This window comes from Hibiscus syriacus, unplaced genomic scaffold (genome assembly GCF_006381635.1).
Source record: "Hibiscus syriacus cultivar Baekdansim isolate YM2019G1 unplaced genomic scaffold, ASM638163v2 tig00000002_pilon, whole genome shotgun sequence".
In the NCBI taxonomy this organism is placed as follows: domain Eukaryota; kingdom Viridiplantae; phylum Streptophyta; class Magnoliopsida; order Malvales; family Malvaceae; genus Hibiscus; species Hibiscus syriacus.
In genome coordinates this window covers 1087492-1105216 of record NW_024061752.1, presented here as the reverse complement: position 1 = coordinate 1105216, position 17725 = coordinate 1087492, and the positions used below count along the sequence as shown (strand labels likewise).

At 36.6% G+C, this 17725-nt stretch overlaps 1 protein-coding gene across 5 annotated transcripts; it reads right to left on the bottom strand.

Annotated features, from left to right (window-relative positions):
* Positions 1–1307: 1307 nt before the first annotated feature.
* Positions 1308–17590, bottom strand: LOC120206493 (spermine synthase-like). 5 transcript variants are annotated; one of them, XR_005524129.1, is made up of 12 exons: positions 17001–17020; positions 16143–16363; positions 16003–16047; positions 15703–15779; positions 15433–15555; positions 14982–15086; positions 14812–14884; positions 14607–14678; positions 14279–14474; positions 13979–14108; positions 13527–13716; positions 1308–1480 (listed from the first exon to the last, which is right to left on the bottom strand). XR_005524129.1 is itself a non-coding variant. In XM_039206221.1 (11 exons), exons 2-11 carry the CDS (start codon positions 16330–16332, stop codon positions 13651–13653), a joined length of 1077 nt encoding a protein of 358 aa, XP_039062152.1. In that variant the 5' UTR covers positions 16333–16363; positions 17491–17590; the 3' UTR covers positions 13460–13650. The 5 variants fall into 5 exon arrangements, 4 of the variants coding, with proteins under 4 accessions (XP_039062152.1, XP_039062090.1, XP_039062280.1 ...); XM_039206221.1 differs by lacking the exons at positions 1308–1480; positions 17001–17020 and adding an exon at positions 17491–17590 and having other exon boundaries at positions 13460–13716; XM_039206159.1 differs by lacking the exon at positions 1308–1480 and having other exon boundaries at positions 13460–13716.
* Positions 17591–17725: the final 135 nt, after the last annotated feature.

Here is a 17725-nt window from a genome sequence, read left to right as displayed (position 1 = left end):
AAAAAAAATTTTAAGTATTGCTTTATAAAAAATATTAAAAAATAATAACATTTCTCATAACACATTTCTTTAGCTGTATATTAAGATTGTCGTACTTTAGACATCCACATAATCTTTTGTGCTAATGCTTTTAATTTCAATGTTTAAATTTAGGAGTATATAATTTTTTTGAATTTTTTTATGATTTCTTTTTATTAAGTTAAAGATAATTATAAAGTAGTATTTATTCTAAATTTTTTTTAATTTTTCATTTGGTCAATTTTGGTTATTTTATATTTTAAATTTTTGTGTGTTGTTTTAATAACAATAGTTCTATTTTATCATTTATACTTTTTAATTTATAATAAGATTATGCGCATTAAATGAACTGGAAATAATTACATATTATTATTATCTAATTTATTAAAATTAAAATTTTATTTTATATTATAGTGATTAATTTTGATTAGAAAAATTTAAACGATATTTTAATTCTTAAAATTAAATTTTATTATCTAATTTTTTATTCAGTTTTATTTTGAATTTTTTAATCCTGATATACATTGTTTAGTTTGTTATAATTTTGATTCTGAATTTTTTTAATCCTGAGTTTTTCCTTAAAAAAATGTTTTATGAAATTTAAAGTTTCTCAAATTAACAAAAGTAACGTATCAAAACATAAAAAGGTAACTCAAAGACTTGGAACTTGGAATGATTTTGAATATTGTGGGAGAATAACATTGGTATTTCTTTTATTGCTAAATGATTTTTTTTCAACTTTAACGGAAAATACATTTTTCTTTTTGGAATAAGGATTCCCGTTCCCTCCTCTTACAGATTAACATTCCTGATCGTATCTTAATCCATGGAAAGGTGCTAATTTGACAAAATTAGGATAAAATTATAGTAAATGGACTAGTTTGACAAAATTAATAGGAAGAAAGAACTCAAGAATACACATTTCATGGAAAGTATAAAAACTATCAAATTACGGTAAATGAGCTTATTTCGGAAAGAACAAATGGCACAAGGACCCTCAACACGATTTGGCCTTTTCTAAACATCAATGGTAAGTGCAACGATTAGGATTTAGGCTCTTAGATGAACAAGCACCCGACTCGGACTATGACCACTGGATTAAGTACAAGATATATTCTAAAATATAAGTAAAAGAAGAATTCCATCTGCACTCTTACAAATTCCCTTGACCTCTTTTTTCCCCTCGGGAGGAACACGAGCCAGGGGCGCAATTTACAGAGATCCATAAGAAAAATTATAAACACAAACTGCGATAATTATTATAAATATGAGAAACATGAAATGGTACCTTATTCTTCAGGTGTTTCAATGTTGTCAAGTCCAGAACACTGACTTGAAAGACATTTGAAGCACCACGAATCAAGCAAGCACACTACTGCATCACAACTCATTCGATTAAGTCCCATGCTATGTATTCCTTGAAATAAAACCATAATACATACTAGAATGGCTCCAGTTGCACCTACATGTTGAAAACATTTATTAAATGAACGAATATGAACAAGATTTTGTGTTCGTTTAATTAAATGAACGAACATGAACAAGATTTTGTGTGTAACCCCCCTAGACCCGGCCTATGCGTTTCGACTAAGTCTAATGGATCACAAAGACATTTTCCAAAACCGTTATCCAATCAATGTAAAACCACATTATTCATAACATGAAATTATAATAAATTATACTATTTAAAACTCAACTCTTAAATATAAAATCAATCAATAATAAATTAATTTAAACCATATCTTAAAAAAATCAAAACCACGATAAACTGAATAGTAATAGCAAAAGTATCATCATTATAAAATCCAATACTTTAAAATAGGTCCATGTCACCAGAATAAAGTCAACTTGCAATTTTAAAATATTACAATCAGACATACTTCAAGAGATATGTTGATCCTCCAAGTGCTCGAACCGAGGTATCTAACCAAAAGTATCTGAAAGGGGGAAAACATTTTCGAAATGTGAGCTAGGCTCAGTGTGTCCCAACATTACCATAAAATCACAATATGTACATTAAACAAATCATAGTCCAGTAAATCTCACAAATTCGTAAAAGAGTTTAACTTTTGAAAACCATAGTTTAAACCCTTTTCTGGTACACCATCAGTAGTTCCCAAAATTATTTTCCATATAGCTTACTTTATGCACATAGCAAAAAGAAAGCCGACTTAAGGATAAGCTATGAAGCATGTATCCTTAAGCCCAAGTCAATAAGTCCATATAGCTTACCCTAAGCACACAGCAAAGGAAAGCTGACCTAATGAAACATCTTGGGGCCCTCAAGAGTCACATTAGGCCCGTTTATTAGCTTGATCAGAGCTATACAATTGTAGTTCAATCATCCCAAAATCAATATCCATATACCAGTCATCAAAGTCCATAAATCATCAACAATAAATCGGTGTACCAACAATAATAAACCATAGATTTCAATGTACCATATTTCAAAACATATAAAATCATTATTTAGTAAACAAGAACACACCTCGATAATGGGTTCAGATAGTAGATCTACTGATTGTTGGTTTCACCACGCTCTGTTACAGTTTTCGAACGGGTGAATACTGGTATACGTGGTTTAACTGATCTAGAAGAGTTGGGTCGAGCTGTCGAACGATCCGGAGAGTCTATTGTACCTTCAAACAATAATAATTAATTAACCCCAAAGCTTACTTAATTGTTCAAAGCTAAAATTCTTAAGTATATAAGTATTTTTCGGGTTTGACTATCATTTTGGGGTATTTCGAGTCTGAATTTGGCCAAACGGATTGCGGAATCGAAATCAGGACGTCAAAAAACATAAAGTATGAATTTTCAAAATTTTAGATTCTTGGTCAAAGTCAAAGTCAACCACTTTGACCGTCAATTTGGAGGCCTTCGAGTTCGAATTTGACAAAACGGACTTCGGAAACATATTCGGGACGTCAAAAACTATCAGAATAGGTATACTCGGAAAAGATTTACGGTCGTTTAAGGGTCGGTCAAAGCCATTTTAAGTTTTGGTCAAAGGAAGTCAACGGTCAACGGTAACGGTCAACAGTCAACGGTCAACGATCGGGTCAGTCGGGTCGGGTCAGACCGGTCAAACTGGTTCAGACCGGTCAAACCGGTTCAGACCGATCAAACCGGTTTCCAGCCCTCCACTCTCCCTGCGGCGGCGCGTAAGGACTCCTCCGGGGGTCTAAAAATTCCGGAAAAATTTCTAAAAATTATTTTAAGCGATTTCGAGATACTTACAAAGATCGGTTCAAATTTTTGAACGACGGAGAGCTCGATTTCAACTCGGCCGAATCTTTGACTGCTCCACCTCCTCACGCACCGCCGTCGACGGCGAACAAGGTTGACACCGGCGGACTCGAAACGACACAAGGAACACGATGGTGCAGGAGGTGTCGAAAACCGATCAACGATCGGAGATGAATTTAAGATTTTCCCGACGGTGGTGCTAAAAAAACGTCGATACTTTAACTCGAAATTCACGGCGTTTGGCAGCGTTTAACTAAAATTGGTTTATTGGGCTTTGTTCACGAGTCGAAGATGAACACGATGGTGGTTTTAATTTGACGATCGGATGTCGAACGGCGTCGGGATCAGACTTGCAAGAAGGGTGCGAGAGGAGGAATTTTGTTTACAAAAGTTTCTGATTTTAAAATCAGAAACGCAGTGCATGTATAAAACCACATAACCTGCCGACAATCTTTGGCTAAATTCAGGGCTTAGCCCCTGAATTTCCTTTAACTTCTAAAATAGCCTAAAATTTTGAAAACTTCCAATTAAATCCTCAAATTTTGCCAAATTACTTAATTAATATTTTTTTTCCAAATTTTATTCCGGGTTGTTACAATTCTCCCCCTCTACAAGCAATTTCGTCCTCGAAATTTACCTTATAAGAATAGTTGAGGAAACTGAGCCTCCATTGACTCCAATGTCTCCCAAGTAGCTTCAGAGGGGCCTCGGTTACTCCATTGGAATGCGCCTATTCCGAAGAACTCGCTCATCTCTTTCTAAGATCTGAATAGGCTCCTCCTCATATGAAAAATCAGGTCTTAGCTCTACATCCTCAACCTGAATGATGTGATCTGGATCTGGACGGTATCGCCTCAACATTGATACATGAAAGACATCATGAATACGATTGAGCTGGGAAGGCAACTCAAGCTGATATGCAACAGGTCCTACCCTCTTCAAGATACTAAATGGTCCAATAAATCTTGGACTCAATTTACCCTTACGCCCGAATCTCAATACTTTCTTCCATGGAGATACCTTGAGAAAAACCTGATCTTGAACGTCAAACTGTATATCCTTCCTCCTTTGATCTGCATAAGATTTCTTCCTATCAAATGCCTCTTTCAGACGGTCACGGATCAATCTGACTGTGTCCTCTGTCTCCCGCACTAACTCGGGTCCCAAAGTCTTCCTATCACGCAACTCAGTCCAACAAATCGGGGTGCGACACCTACGCCCATAGAGTGCTTCATAGGGTGCCATACAAATGCTGGTATGGTAACTGTTATTATAAGCGAATTCAGCCAAAGGCAAAAAGTTCTCCCAGCTACCATGAAAATCAATTACACAACCCCGTAACATATCCTCCAGAATCTGAATTACTCTCTCAGATTGACCATCAATTTGTGGGTGGAATGAGGTACTATAATCCAATCTCGTACCCAAAGCCATATGTAGCGCCTTCCAAAATCTTGAAGTAAATCTCGGATCTCGATCTGAAATGATAGATAACGGAACACCATGCAATCTAACAATCTCTGAAATATACAACCTCGCCAACTTGTCCAATGTATAATTTACCCGTACAGGAATGAAGTGAGCTGACTTTGTAAGTCTGTCAACAATCACCCAAATTGAGTCCTTTTTCGAAGGAGTCATAGGTAAACCAGTAACAAAATCCATAGTAATACGCTCCCATTTCCATTCAGGAATCTTGATAGGTTGTAACAAACCTGATGGATGTTGATGTTCCGCCTTAACTTGCTGACAAGTCAAACACCTCACCACAAAATTCGAGATGTCCTTCTTCATGCCGACCCAATGATACCTCTATCTCAAATTCCGATATATCTTATCTCCACCGGGGTACATAGCATATGGACTACTATGAGCCTCCGTGAGGATAGTCTGCCTCAACTCAGAATCATTCGGCACACAATACCGACCTTTGAAGTATAAAACTTCATCCTGATCAAGGGCGTAATCTGAGCTTGTCCCTTTCTTTACTTGCTCAAAGATGGAAAGCAAGGAGCTATTAAGGGGCTGCTTAGCTTTGATCTCATCAACCAAGGTCGGCTTAACTTGTAATTATGCTAACAGAGTGCCATCGTCATATAAATTTATCCTGGCCATTAAAGATCTCAACTCTGTTACCGTCTTTCGACTCAAAGCATCCGCTACAATATTAGCTTTACCAGGGTGATAATAAATCACGCAATCATAATCCTTTAGAAGCTCTACCAGCGTCGATGTCTCAAATTAAGCTCCTTCTGGGTCAGAAGATACTTTAAACTCTTATGATCCGTGAAAATGTAACACTTCTCTCCATAAAGATAGTGTCTCCAAATCTTCAAGGCAAAAATCACTGCTGCTAACTCTAAATCATGAGTAGGATAATTACACTCATGCGGTCGCAGCTGACGGGATGCTTAAGCCACTACCTTACCTTCCTGCATTAGAACACAGCCGAGTCCTGAGTTTGACGCATCACTATACACTGTAAAATCCTTCCCGGACTCTGGTTGCATCAACACTGGTGCTTGAGTCAATACTGCCTTTAATTTCTCAAAGCTCTCCTGTTGTGCCTCACCCTAGTCAAACGGCACATTCTTCCTTAACAACTTTGTCAAAGGAGAAGCAATGATCGAGAAGCCCTCAACAAAACGTCGATAATAAGCAGCCAAGCCCAAGAAACTGCGGATTTCAGAGATATTCTTGGGTCGTTTCCAATTCACAATCGCCTCGATCTTGCTTGGATCGACCTGAATACCTTGCGTAGAAATAATATACCCCAGAAACGACACTTCTTGAAGCCAAAATTCACACTTGCTTAGTTTGGCATATAGACAATGCTCTCTCAAAGTCCGCAGAACGATTTTCAAATGCTCGTCATGCTCTGCCTCAGTATGAGAATAGATCAGAATATCATCAATAAAGACCACCACAAATTGATCCAAATATGGTCGGAACACCCGATTCATCAAATCCATGAAAGCTGCAGGAGCATTCATCAAACCAAAAGGCATCACTAAGAATTAATAATGACCATATCTAATGCGAATGGTCGTCTTGGCAACATCAGATCCTTTAACTTTCAATTGATAATAACCCGAACGAAGATCAATCTTAGAGAATACAGTAGCTCCTCGCAACTGATCAAATAAGTCATCAATTCTGGGTAGTGGATATTTATTCTTGACCGTCATCTGATTCAACTTCCTATAGTCAATACATAATCTTAGCGACCCATCCTTCTTTTTCACGAACAGAACTGGAGCACCCATGGTGAAGTACTATGCCGAATAAATCCTCGATCGAATAATTCTTGCAATTGGACCTTCAACTCCTTAAGTTCTTTTGGAGCCATGCGATAAGGTGCCATAAAAATAGGTGCAGATCCCGGATAAGTCTCTATCTCGAACTCTACCTCTCTATCAGGAGGTAAACCAGACAACTCCTCTGGAAAGACATCAGGAAACTCGCTAACTGTACGGATCTCTTCGATCGTGGACAATGAACCTTTAGTGTTCAAAATACAAGCAATGAAAGTCTCACACCCCTTCCGTATCATACGATCAATTTCCATCGCTGAAACTATATTGGAGAGATAGCCACGCCGTTCACCAATTAACACAACGGTCCGACCATCTGAAGTCTTTAGAGTAGCCCGCTTGTATTCGCAATCCAGATTTACCTTGTGTTTATTCAACCAATCCATCCCAAGAATTAGATTGAACTCCTCTAAAGGAAGTTCCATAAGATCAGCGAGAAAATTTTCTCCCTGAACCTCGAGAGGACAACGCCGAAATACTTTATTCACTAATACCGCTTGTCCTACTGGACTCGTAACTGTAACAGTATTTTCAGTGTTCTCGATCGAAATATGAAGGTTTCGAGATACCGAGCTCGATACATAGGAGTGAGTGGAGCCATTGTCCAGTAATGCAAAGTATGGGATATAATAAATAGTAAATGTACCTGCAATAACCTCAGGCTCATCTCTGTCATCCCGACGTCTAGTGGCATAAAACAAAGCTGGTTGTCTAGCCTCAGAAACTGTTGGCCCTCTATTTTGCTGAGGTCAGGCTCTACTGTCAGTCCTGGACGCTGAACCACGAGCCTTTACTTGGCTACGGTCTCTAATTGGAGTCTGTACTGTAGTCTGAGAACGCACAGGAGTCTGAGTAGCGGTCTGCTCAAACGAAGCTAGTTGAGGACAATCCCTCCGAAAATGACCACTAGATCCACACTGATAGCAAAGACTCATCTTCTTACGACACTCTCCTGTGTGTTGTTTACCATAAAACTCACAGAGAAATCCATGATAATACGACGAGGAACCGCCTCGACTGCCAACTAACGGTGAGGATGCTGCAAGCCTGAAACGTGTATTGCTTCTCTGAGGGACTGAAGTACGAGTCCTTTTCCCGGACTGTGCTAATGACTCCATCGGGTTTGAAAATTTCTTAGATCGTTCCTGTTCAACACGCTCTCTACCAGAAGCTAAAACCTCCACCTCTTCAGCAACTTTGGCTCTGCCCACCAGCACATCAAATATCTCATCCTGATGGGTTACAACTTGCCAACGCAGCTCGTATCTGAGTCCAAAGACAAATTTACGACATCGATCTCTCTCAGTAGGTACCATACTGAATCCATACTTCAGCAACTTCAAGAACTCAATCTCATACTCAGAAACAGTCATGTCTCCCTGAATCAGGTCTTGAAACTGCTAACGTCTCTGAGCTAAGTAGCGCTCTCCCAGAAAACGACTCCGAAAGCGATCCTTAAAGAAATTCCAGGTCAAACGATCGGTAGGAACACTACTGGTCACTGACTCCCACCAAGTGTAGGCATTGCCATCTAACATCGCCACAGCACCCTGATATCTCTTAGTTGAGTCTAAACCCAACTGATCCATGCTTCTCTCTGTATCCTGGAGCCAATCCTCAGCTTCAATAGGAGCTCCACCAATCGGTCCCCCAAAAGTTCTAACTCCATTGGCAATCAAAGTCTGCGAAATAGGAACCTCTTATACAACACCAGTAGCTCTGACTGCTCTCTGTATCAACTACAGAAATTGTCTACCAAAATTCTCATCCAAAGCAACTCCGGTAGACTCTGACTCAATATTGGTCGCTCCTATGATAGGTGTAGTCATGCCAATACCAGCGACATGAGGCAGATTCGTTAGGGTCGTAGGAGCAGGATCACCTATCGGAGGTGGGGGATCTACCCGTATCTCATCAATCGGATCTGCAAATCTAGCCACTCGACCTCGTCCACGGCTAGTTCGACGACTACGTCTAGCACTCATTTTGATGGATCTCAAGTTTACTACAGAAGATAAAACTTAGGGTTAGATAAGCACTTTGAGTCTCGAACACAGTTAAAATCTTAATAACTTTATGACATGGCCTTAGTAACTTGTTTTGTAAAATATTTCAAAATCGTATTTTCAATGTGGACTCATACACAGTCCGAGGTTTAAAAACCAAAAGCTCTGATACCAATAAATGTAACCCCCTAGACCCGGCCTATGCGTTTCGACTAAGTCTAGTAGATCACAAAGACATTTTCCAAAACCGTTATCCAATCAATGTAAAACCACATTATTCGTGACATGAAATTATAATAAATTATACTATTTAAAACTCAACTCTTAAATATAAAACCAATCAGTAATAAATTAATTTAAAACATATCTTAAAAAAATCAAAACCACGATAAACTGAATAGTAATAGCAAAAGTATCATCATTATAAAATCCAATACTTTAAAATATGTCAATGTCACCAGAATAAAGTCAACTTGCAATTTTAAAATATTACAATCATATATACTTCAAGAGATATGTTGATCCTCCAAGTGCTCGAACCGAGGTATCTAACCAACAGTATCTGAAAGGGGAAAAACATTTTCGAAAGGTGAGCTAGGCTCAGTGTGTCCCAACATTATCATAAAATCACAATAGGTACATTAAACAAATCATAGTCCAGTAAATCTCACAAATTCGTAAAAGAGTTTAACTTTTGAAAATCATAGTTTAAACCCTTTTTTGGTACACCATCAGTAGTTCCCAAAATTATTTTCCGTATAGCTTACTTTATGCACATAGCAAAAAGAAAGCCGACTTAAGGATAAGCTATGAAGCCTGTATCCTTAAGCCCAAGTCAATAAGTCCATATAGCTTACCTTAAGCACACAACAAAGGAAAGCCGACCTAATGAAACATCTTGGGGCCCTCAAGAGTCACATTAGGCCCGTTTATTAGCTTGATCAGAGCTATACAATTGTAGTTCAATCATCCCAAAATCAATATCCATATACCAGTCATTAAAGTCCATAAATCATCAACAATAAATCGGTGTACCAACAATAATAAACCATAGATTTCATGGTATCAGAGCATGTGCGTTTCGACTAAGTCTAGTGGATCACAAAGACATTTTCCAAAACTGTTATCCAATCAATGTAAAACCACATTATTCATGACATGAAATTATAATAAATTATACTATTTAAAACTCAACTCTTAAATATAAAACCAATCAGTAATAAATTAATTTAAAACATATCTTAAAAAAATCAAAACCACGATAAACTGAATAGTAATAGCAAAAGTATCATCATTATAAAATCCAATACTTTAAAATAGGTCCATGTCACTAGAATAAAGTCAACTTGCAATTTTAAAATATTACAATCAGATATACTTCAAGAGATATGTTGATCCTCCAAGTGCTCGAACCGAGGTATCTAACCAACAGTATCTGAAAGGGGAAAAATATTTTCGAAAGGTGAACTAGGCTCAGTGTGTCCCAACATTACCATAAAATCACAATAGGTACATTAAACAAAGCATTGTCCAGTAAATCTCACAAATTCGTAAAAGAGTTTAACTTTTGAAAATCATAGTTTAAACCTTTTTCTGGTACACCATCAGTAGTTCCCAAAATTATTTTCCATATATATTACTTTATGCACATAACAAAAAGAAAGTCGACTTAAGGATAAGCTATGAAGCCTGTATCCTTAAGCCCAAGTCAATAAGTCAATATAGCTTACCCTAAGCACACAGCAAAGGAAAGCCGACCTAATGAAACATCTTGGGGCCCTCAAGAGTCACATTAGGCCCGTTTATTAGCTTGATCAGAGCTATACAATTGTAGTTCAATCATCCCAAAATCAATATCCATATACCAGTCATCAAAGTCCATAAATCATCAACAATAAATCGGTGTACCAACAATAATAAACCATAGATTTCAATGTACCATATTTCAAAACATATAAAATCATTATTTAGTAAACAGGAACACACCTCGATAATGGGTTCATATAGTAGATCTACTGATTGATAGTTTTACCACGCTCTGTTACAGTTTTCGAACGGGTGAATACTGGTATATGTGGTTTAACTGATCTAAAAGAGCTGGGTCGAGCTGTCGAACGATCCAGAGAGTCTCTTATACCTTCAAACAATAATAATTAATCAACCCCAAAGCTTACTTAATTGTTCAAAGCTAAAATTCTTAAGTATATAAGCATTTTTTGGGTTTGACTATCATTTTTGAGTATTTCAAGTCTGAATTTGGCCAAACAGATTGCGGAATCGAAATTAGGACGTCGAAAAACATAAAGTATGAATTTTCAAAAATTCAGATTCTTGGTCAAAGTCAAAGTCAACCACTTTGACCGTCAATTTGGAGGCCTTCGGGTTCGAATTTGACAAAACGGACTTCGGAAACGAATTCGGGACGTCGAAAACTATCAGAATATGTATACTCGAAAAAGATTTACGGTCGTTTAAGGGTCGGTCAAAGCCATTTTAAGTTTTGGTCAAAGGAAGTCAACGGTCAACGGTCACGGTCAACGATCAACGGTCGGGTCGGGTCGGGTCAGTCGGGTTCAGACCGGTCAAACCGGTTCGAACCGGTTTCCAGCCCTCCACTCTCTCTACGACAGCGCGTGCGGCGCGTGAGGCCTCCTCCGGGGGTCTAAAAATTCCGGAAAAATTTCTAAAAATTATTTTAAGCGATTTCGAGATACTTACAAAGATCGGTTCAAATTTTGAACGGTGGAATGCTCGATTTCAACTCGGCCGAATCTTTGACTGCTCCACCTCCTCACGCACCGCAGTCGACGGCGAACAAGGTTGACACCGGCGGACTCGAAACGGCACAAGGAACACGATGGTGCAGGAGGTGTCGAAAACCGATCAATGATCGGAGATGAATTTAAGATTTTCCCGGCGGTGGTGCTAAAAAACGTCGATACTTTGACTCAAAATTCACGGCTTTTGGCAGTGTTTCACTAAAATTGGTTTATTGGGCTTTGTTCACGAGTCGAAGATGAACACGATGGTGGTTTCAATTTGACGATCGGATGTCGAACGGCGTCGGGATCAGACTTGCAAGAAGGGTGCGAGAGGAGGAATTTTGTTTACAAAAGTTTCTGATTTTAAAATCAGAAACGCAGTGCATGTATAAAACCACATAACCTGCCGACACTCTTTGGCTAAATCCAGGGCTTAGTCCCTGAATTTCCTTTAACTTCTAAAATAACCTAAAATTTTGAAAACTTCCGATTAAATCCTCAAATTTTGCCAAATTACTTAATTAATAATTTTTTTTCCAAATTTTATTCCGGGTTGTTACATTGTGCGTTTATTTATTAAATGAACGAACATGAACAAGATTTTGTGTTCGTTTAATTAAATGAACGAACATGAACATAGGTCTCGTTCGTTCATTTACGTTTGTGAACGTTCGGTTTTGTTCGTAAGGTTATGTTCGTTTATGTTCGTTCGGTTATGTTCGTTTATGTTCATTCATTTATGTTTAACCCAATATTCTTAAATCAATTTTGGTGACCAATTTGTAAGTATCTTAAAAATATTAATTAATCTAATATTCTGATGACTAACTCTATAATTAACCCAATTTTATTTGGAGATTAAATCCAATATGTTAACCCGTGAGGCACCTCGCACCTATATTCATTTCCCATTTTTTCCCCAAACCCTAGTGTTCACTGGAGAGTGGAGACGATCACTCAAAACTTCAAAACAAGTTATATTATAGTGCAATCTGAAGTTTTACATGTCTGTTTTCATCTCTTTCTCTATTTTATTTGGCTTAATAGTTGATATGTAAAGTTATTGCGGGTATCTTCACATCTAAAACTCAAGAAAGCATCATACTTCTTTCTAGAAATAGATGGGAAGATAAAGGTAACAATCGGAAGTATATGAGCATCAGTAAAGAGAAAAATATATAGAATTTGCCAGAAAACAAAACAAAGGTTTCTATGCAATTTCTGAAAAAGAGTGTAATAGGTAATGTGTTTTCCAGGAAGAACCCATTAATAAATAGAAAATACACTTTGACAATGAACTTTTGTTTTCATAGTTCTTGTGTGACCTTTAGTTGTGGAGTAGACTTTAGGTACGTTAAAATTTTGAATGGTGGTTTAGCAATAATATCAATTATGATAAGTAGCATCGAAGGGATTTCGGATCTATGTTATTGCCTTGTAGTTCAATTTGTACCGTTCGAAATCTTCATGCTGTTAAATTTTCTACTCTCACAACGGAAAAGACCATTATTAACAAACCTCACTAAAGTCTGACATTAATGTCACAAAACTTTTAGCTGGCGAATTTATTAGAATAAAGTAGTGAAAAATGATTGTTCATATGTAATTATGGACCACTAAGATAAATGTTGTAGCGTTAAATTAAAGTCGTGTGAATCATTTAATATCTTTAAAAGATCGATCGAAATATTTGATATCTTCAAACATTTCATCACTGCTAATCAGCTCCGCTATTTATCACTGTAGATTTGGTTGATTTGCATTGTCGACTATTTTTCATGAAAGAACAATGGAAAGTAGGGTCTCCAACGTTTATGTTCGTTTATGTTCGTGTTCATTTATGTTCGTGTTCGTTTATGTTCGTGTTCGTTTATATTCGTTTATTTATTAAATGAACAAACATGAACAAGTTATATTCTTAATAAACGAACATGAACAAAAAAAAAATTTGTTCGTTTATATTCGTGTTCGTTTATATTCATTTATTTATTAAATGAACGAACATAAACATACTTCCGTTTGTGTGCATTCGGTTCGTTTACAGGCCTATGAAAGACATTTGAAGCACCACGAATCAAGCAAGCACACTACTGCATCACAACTCATTCGATTAAGTCCCATGCTATGTATTCCTTGAAATAAAACCATAATACATACTAGAATGGCTCCAGTTGCACCTACATGTTGAAAACATTTATTTACTATGTCCTGAATGAGAGTATTTCAGTTTATGGGAATAAGTTAACCAATCGCAAGTCTACATATTTGCTTCAGGAGAGGCAAGTTCCTTGTTCCTCCGCATCAGTCTCGAAGTAGCCTCACCTCCCTCTTCAGGAATGGAGGCAATGCAAAAGCAGCCCTATGCATCTGTCAATAGAGAATAAATATTTTATTTCTACTATAAAATGGTTAGATCACAAAAGAAATTACAGTAAAAGAGATAAGACTTTGCAGGTCAAGATGCTAAGCCATCGAGAAATAAAATGGACCATCACTCTAACTCGATGGGGTTCATTTCCTTGCACGGAACGAACTATAATAGCTTCAAGGAGTCCATGTTCATAACAAAAGTAAATACCAGTTACTCTGCAGAAGACTAAAAACTGAACTTGATGGAATGAGTTCTCACCTCAGAGTTGTAAAATCTAAGTTCTCTCTTATGATGGTAAGCTCCATCTAGCTTCTCAATAGGGTTTATGGGATTCAGAAAATCAACCGGTAGTCCCTCTGTGGAGCATAACAGGAAACCAATCACACCACTGCATTGCAAAAGAAAAGGAAAACAGAAGTCAGAAGTCGGAAATGAGATAGGCACTGATTTGAAGACGGGTCTGCAATTGGTAAATGATACAATATAAAATTACCACTGTCAAAACCATCATTAATATCTAAAAGAGAACCAAGGGGAAACAACAGCTTAATTAAATACCTAGGATAAGTTGGAACACTTGTCCATGCATAACGAACACAACCCTTGAATGTTTCACGGCAAACAGAAATCATATCTTCAATTAAATGTGTATGAAGCCACATACTCTCAGCCATGTTACAGAGGACACCACCAGGCCTTAATGCTTGAGCTATAGTCTCAAAAAATGGTTTTTCTACAAGCTCTTGAGCAGGACCTAAATTGCAAACCGGAGGAGTAAAAGCTTGAATGACGTTAAGTCTTAAAAGCAAAAATACCATGTAAATGTTCTTTAAGAAACCATCAATGCTGAGAATAAAATTTTATCATATCATACATTACAACGTACCTACAGGATCTGATGAATCAACAATGATCGCGTCATACTTCGCTTTTGGAACATGACGAAGAAACTCAATAGCTGTTAAGATTATATGCAAGTAAAACATCAGTTTGGGAATTAAAGCATCATGCTTGACCACTCAACAGAAAATTCACATAAAAAAAAGAGTATAAATGAAACACATAAAATATTCAATATTGCTTTCACATACCATCACCAACATGAAGATGAACACGAGGGTCCTCAAATCCAACAGCTAATTCTGGAAAGAACTTTTTGGAAACCTATAAAAAAAAAGTTACATATGGCTACTAAATGAGCGTTTTCATACAAAAGGTAAAAGGAAAATGAAACAAGAATAGATACTAAAATACAACATACATCTATAACCATCTTATCTATTTCACATATATCAATGTGCTCAACAGAGCTGTGCCGAGAAATCTCCCTAAGAACTCCACCATCACCACCTCCAACAACCAGGACCTGCATCCAATATTTAGGTAAAAATCAACACGAAATAACTGATGGGCTAAAATAAAATCTTTCACGAACTGAGGCAAGATAGGAAAGATTTGATAAAGTAGAGAAAATTCAAGACTGATCAGCCAGTAAGAACTTTGAATCAACCAAACAGCTTAGGGGATATATCGATGACAAAAAAGACCAACCAATTTCAATAGCCTTTCTGGCACAAAACTTCATCAAGATTATCTCATTATGCAATCTTAGAGAAAAAAATAATTTTGAATGTCAAATTAGAAATTGAACAAAAGAAAGTAGGATAAGCTCATCAATAGACGAAGATATTAGCAAGATAAGATGAGATTACAGTTTTGGGAGATGGAATTGAACAAAGCGGAAGATGAGCTATCATCTCCTGATATGCACATTCATCTTTCTCGGTCAACTGAACTATTCCATCAAGAACAAGCACTTTCCCGTACGTTGATGACTGCAGGGAAAAAAGTATTTTCATCAGCAAGATTATGCATAATGAATGTAAGAAAAGAGGCAAGCCAAGTCAAGAGGAAAAAAATATATAGGAAGGAACTAGAGGTAGACAGAATTGGAAATATAAAACACAGTTAAAATGCCAAACCTCAAAAACAAGGACCTCTTGGAAGTCTGATTTCTCCTTGAATAAAATGCTTTCAACTTTCAGAGAATGTGCTTCTCCTGCAGCAAAAATTTCAAGCATTGTAAATTAAGAATGTGGTGCAATATGTATGAGGTATTCACTAGTTCAACTCAAGGCTCCTAAGCTCTAATTTCATAGAATAAGTTACTACGATAAATTATAAAAGGAAGACTGGGACTCTAGCACAATGAGAAGGTAAAGAATAAAGATACTCTAAAGAATTTCAAACATATATAAATTGCAAAAGAAATTGAAACTCACCAGGCCACATAGGATTGTTGAAGTAAACCCTTTTACCAGCTTTATCTGCCAGTGATGAAAAAAGAAAAATAAAGATCAAACCAAGTAATTCTTGTAAAAGAATGAAAAAGAACGGGAAAAGCTAATTCAAAGATAAAGACCAGAGGAAGACTGAGATTCTGAGAACCACCCAGAAACAACAGTTGAATGGCATTTTGCCTCAAGCTCAGGGGCTGAGGCCCTGGCCTTCAAGCAACAAGAAGGGACAACCTTCTCAGAGCCATTCCCACTATTCACCTTCCCATCCATAATCTTCTGGCATTCCAAATCTCTTCCTGCGTCTTCCCCCATAGACAATCTTTTTCTTCTTCGGCTCCAGCCTCTATATGTCAAAAAAAAAAGTTATAAGCTCCCTTCTTAAAGAAGGAGAAGGAAAAAACATATGTTATCACGTGCAGTGTAAATTTTTTTTAGCAGAACCATTAAAAAAAACACATGCATGATGGTATAAAGAAGTAAATATATTTCTTTTAGAAATAAAAAATAGTAATTTTCATAATGTTCCCTACGAAAAAAAAATAGCATCAGATTCCTTGTTCTTCAATCACTAATTTGATACATTCCTCAACATTGTTAAAAATATAATAATAAGCCTCAAAGTGGGGGGATTAAAGAAAAAAAGTTATGCTACATAGAACTTTGGCAGCAGAAATTCCAGGCCCATTGGCTCGTCAAAGTGATTAAGGAACTAAAAAATATAACCTAATCACCTAAAGTAATACAAGAAGATTCTGATGTCATACAATAATAAAAAAAAACAAATCATACCACAATGATTGAACTCACATGCTATGATTACTGAAAAACAGAATTTACCAATTCTAAAGGGAAAAATTAAAAACAACCTAAACTAGGCTATATGCGTTTCTTAAACGAGTATAAACAAATAGAAACGTTGCTTCTATAAATGATCAAAGTCAAGATCATCAAAAGGACGTCGTTTAGTCTGAATAAAATATATCATCAAGGGAAGAGAAATCCCATCAAGTAACGTAATGTAAACGAGACTTTCAAATCAAATTTTGTTGGAAAGAAACCCATAATTAGCCATGAACTATTATTTGCTGCAATTAAGCCAAGTTAACATTCATTTTTTTCCTTGCATGACAGAATTGAACAGACACAAAAATAAAATAAAATAAAATAAAAGCAAAGCTCCAATTCTCTCCCGCGAAATTTTCAAAATGGAAGGAACTAGGGTTTTGAAAAGCGAAATCAAAACAAAGAATCTCCAAACCACGGCTTTTCAAACTCAAATAAATCAATAAACAAAATAGGGAAAAATAGAAAAATCGAAGTGTCAGAGATCATACAGCAGCAATTAACATATCAAACAATAAAAATTGAGGGGGGGGGGGAATGCAAATCGCAAAATAAAAATAGATTAATAGAAATAAATTCTGAACTTATAGAGAAAAAAATAATTAAATAAGGAAGAAAAAACCTTGCCTGGTCTTATTGGCAGTGAGAATTTGATTAAAAAAAGATAACGAACCTCTGAGTAATCTGGATAATCCAAAGGGCTAGAGGGAAGGGTTACGATGAAGGGGGGGAAATAATTTATTCTAATTATATTATTCAGTTCAGGTTGTTCAATGCTTACCTACTTATTTGTTTGAATAAATTACTCTGACGGTCACTAATGTTTATATTAGTTTCTTTTCTCATCATTAAGTTTGAAAAT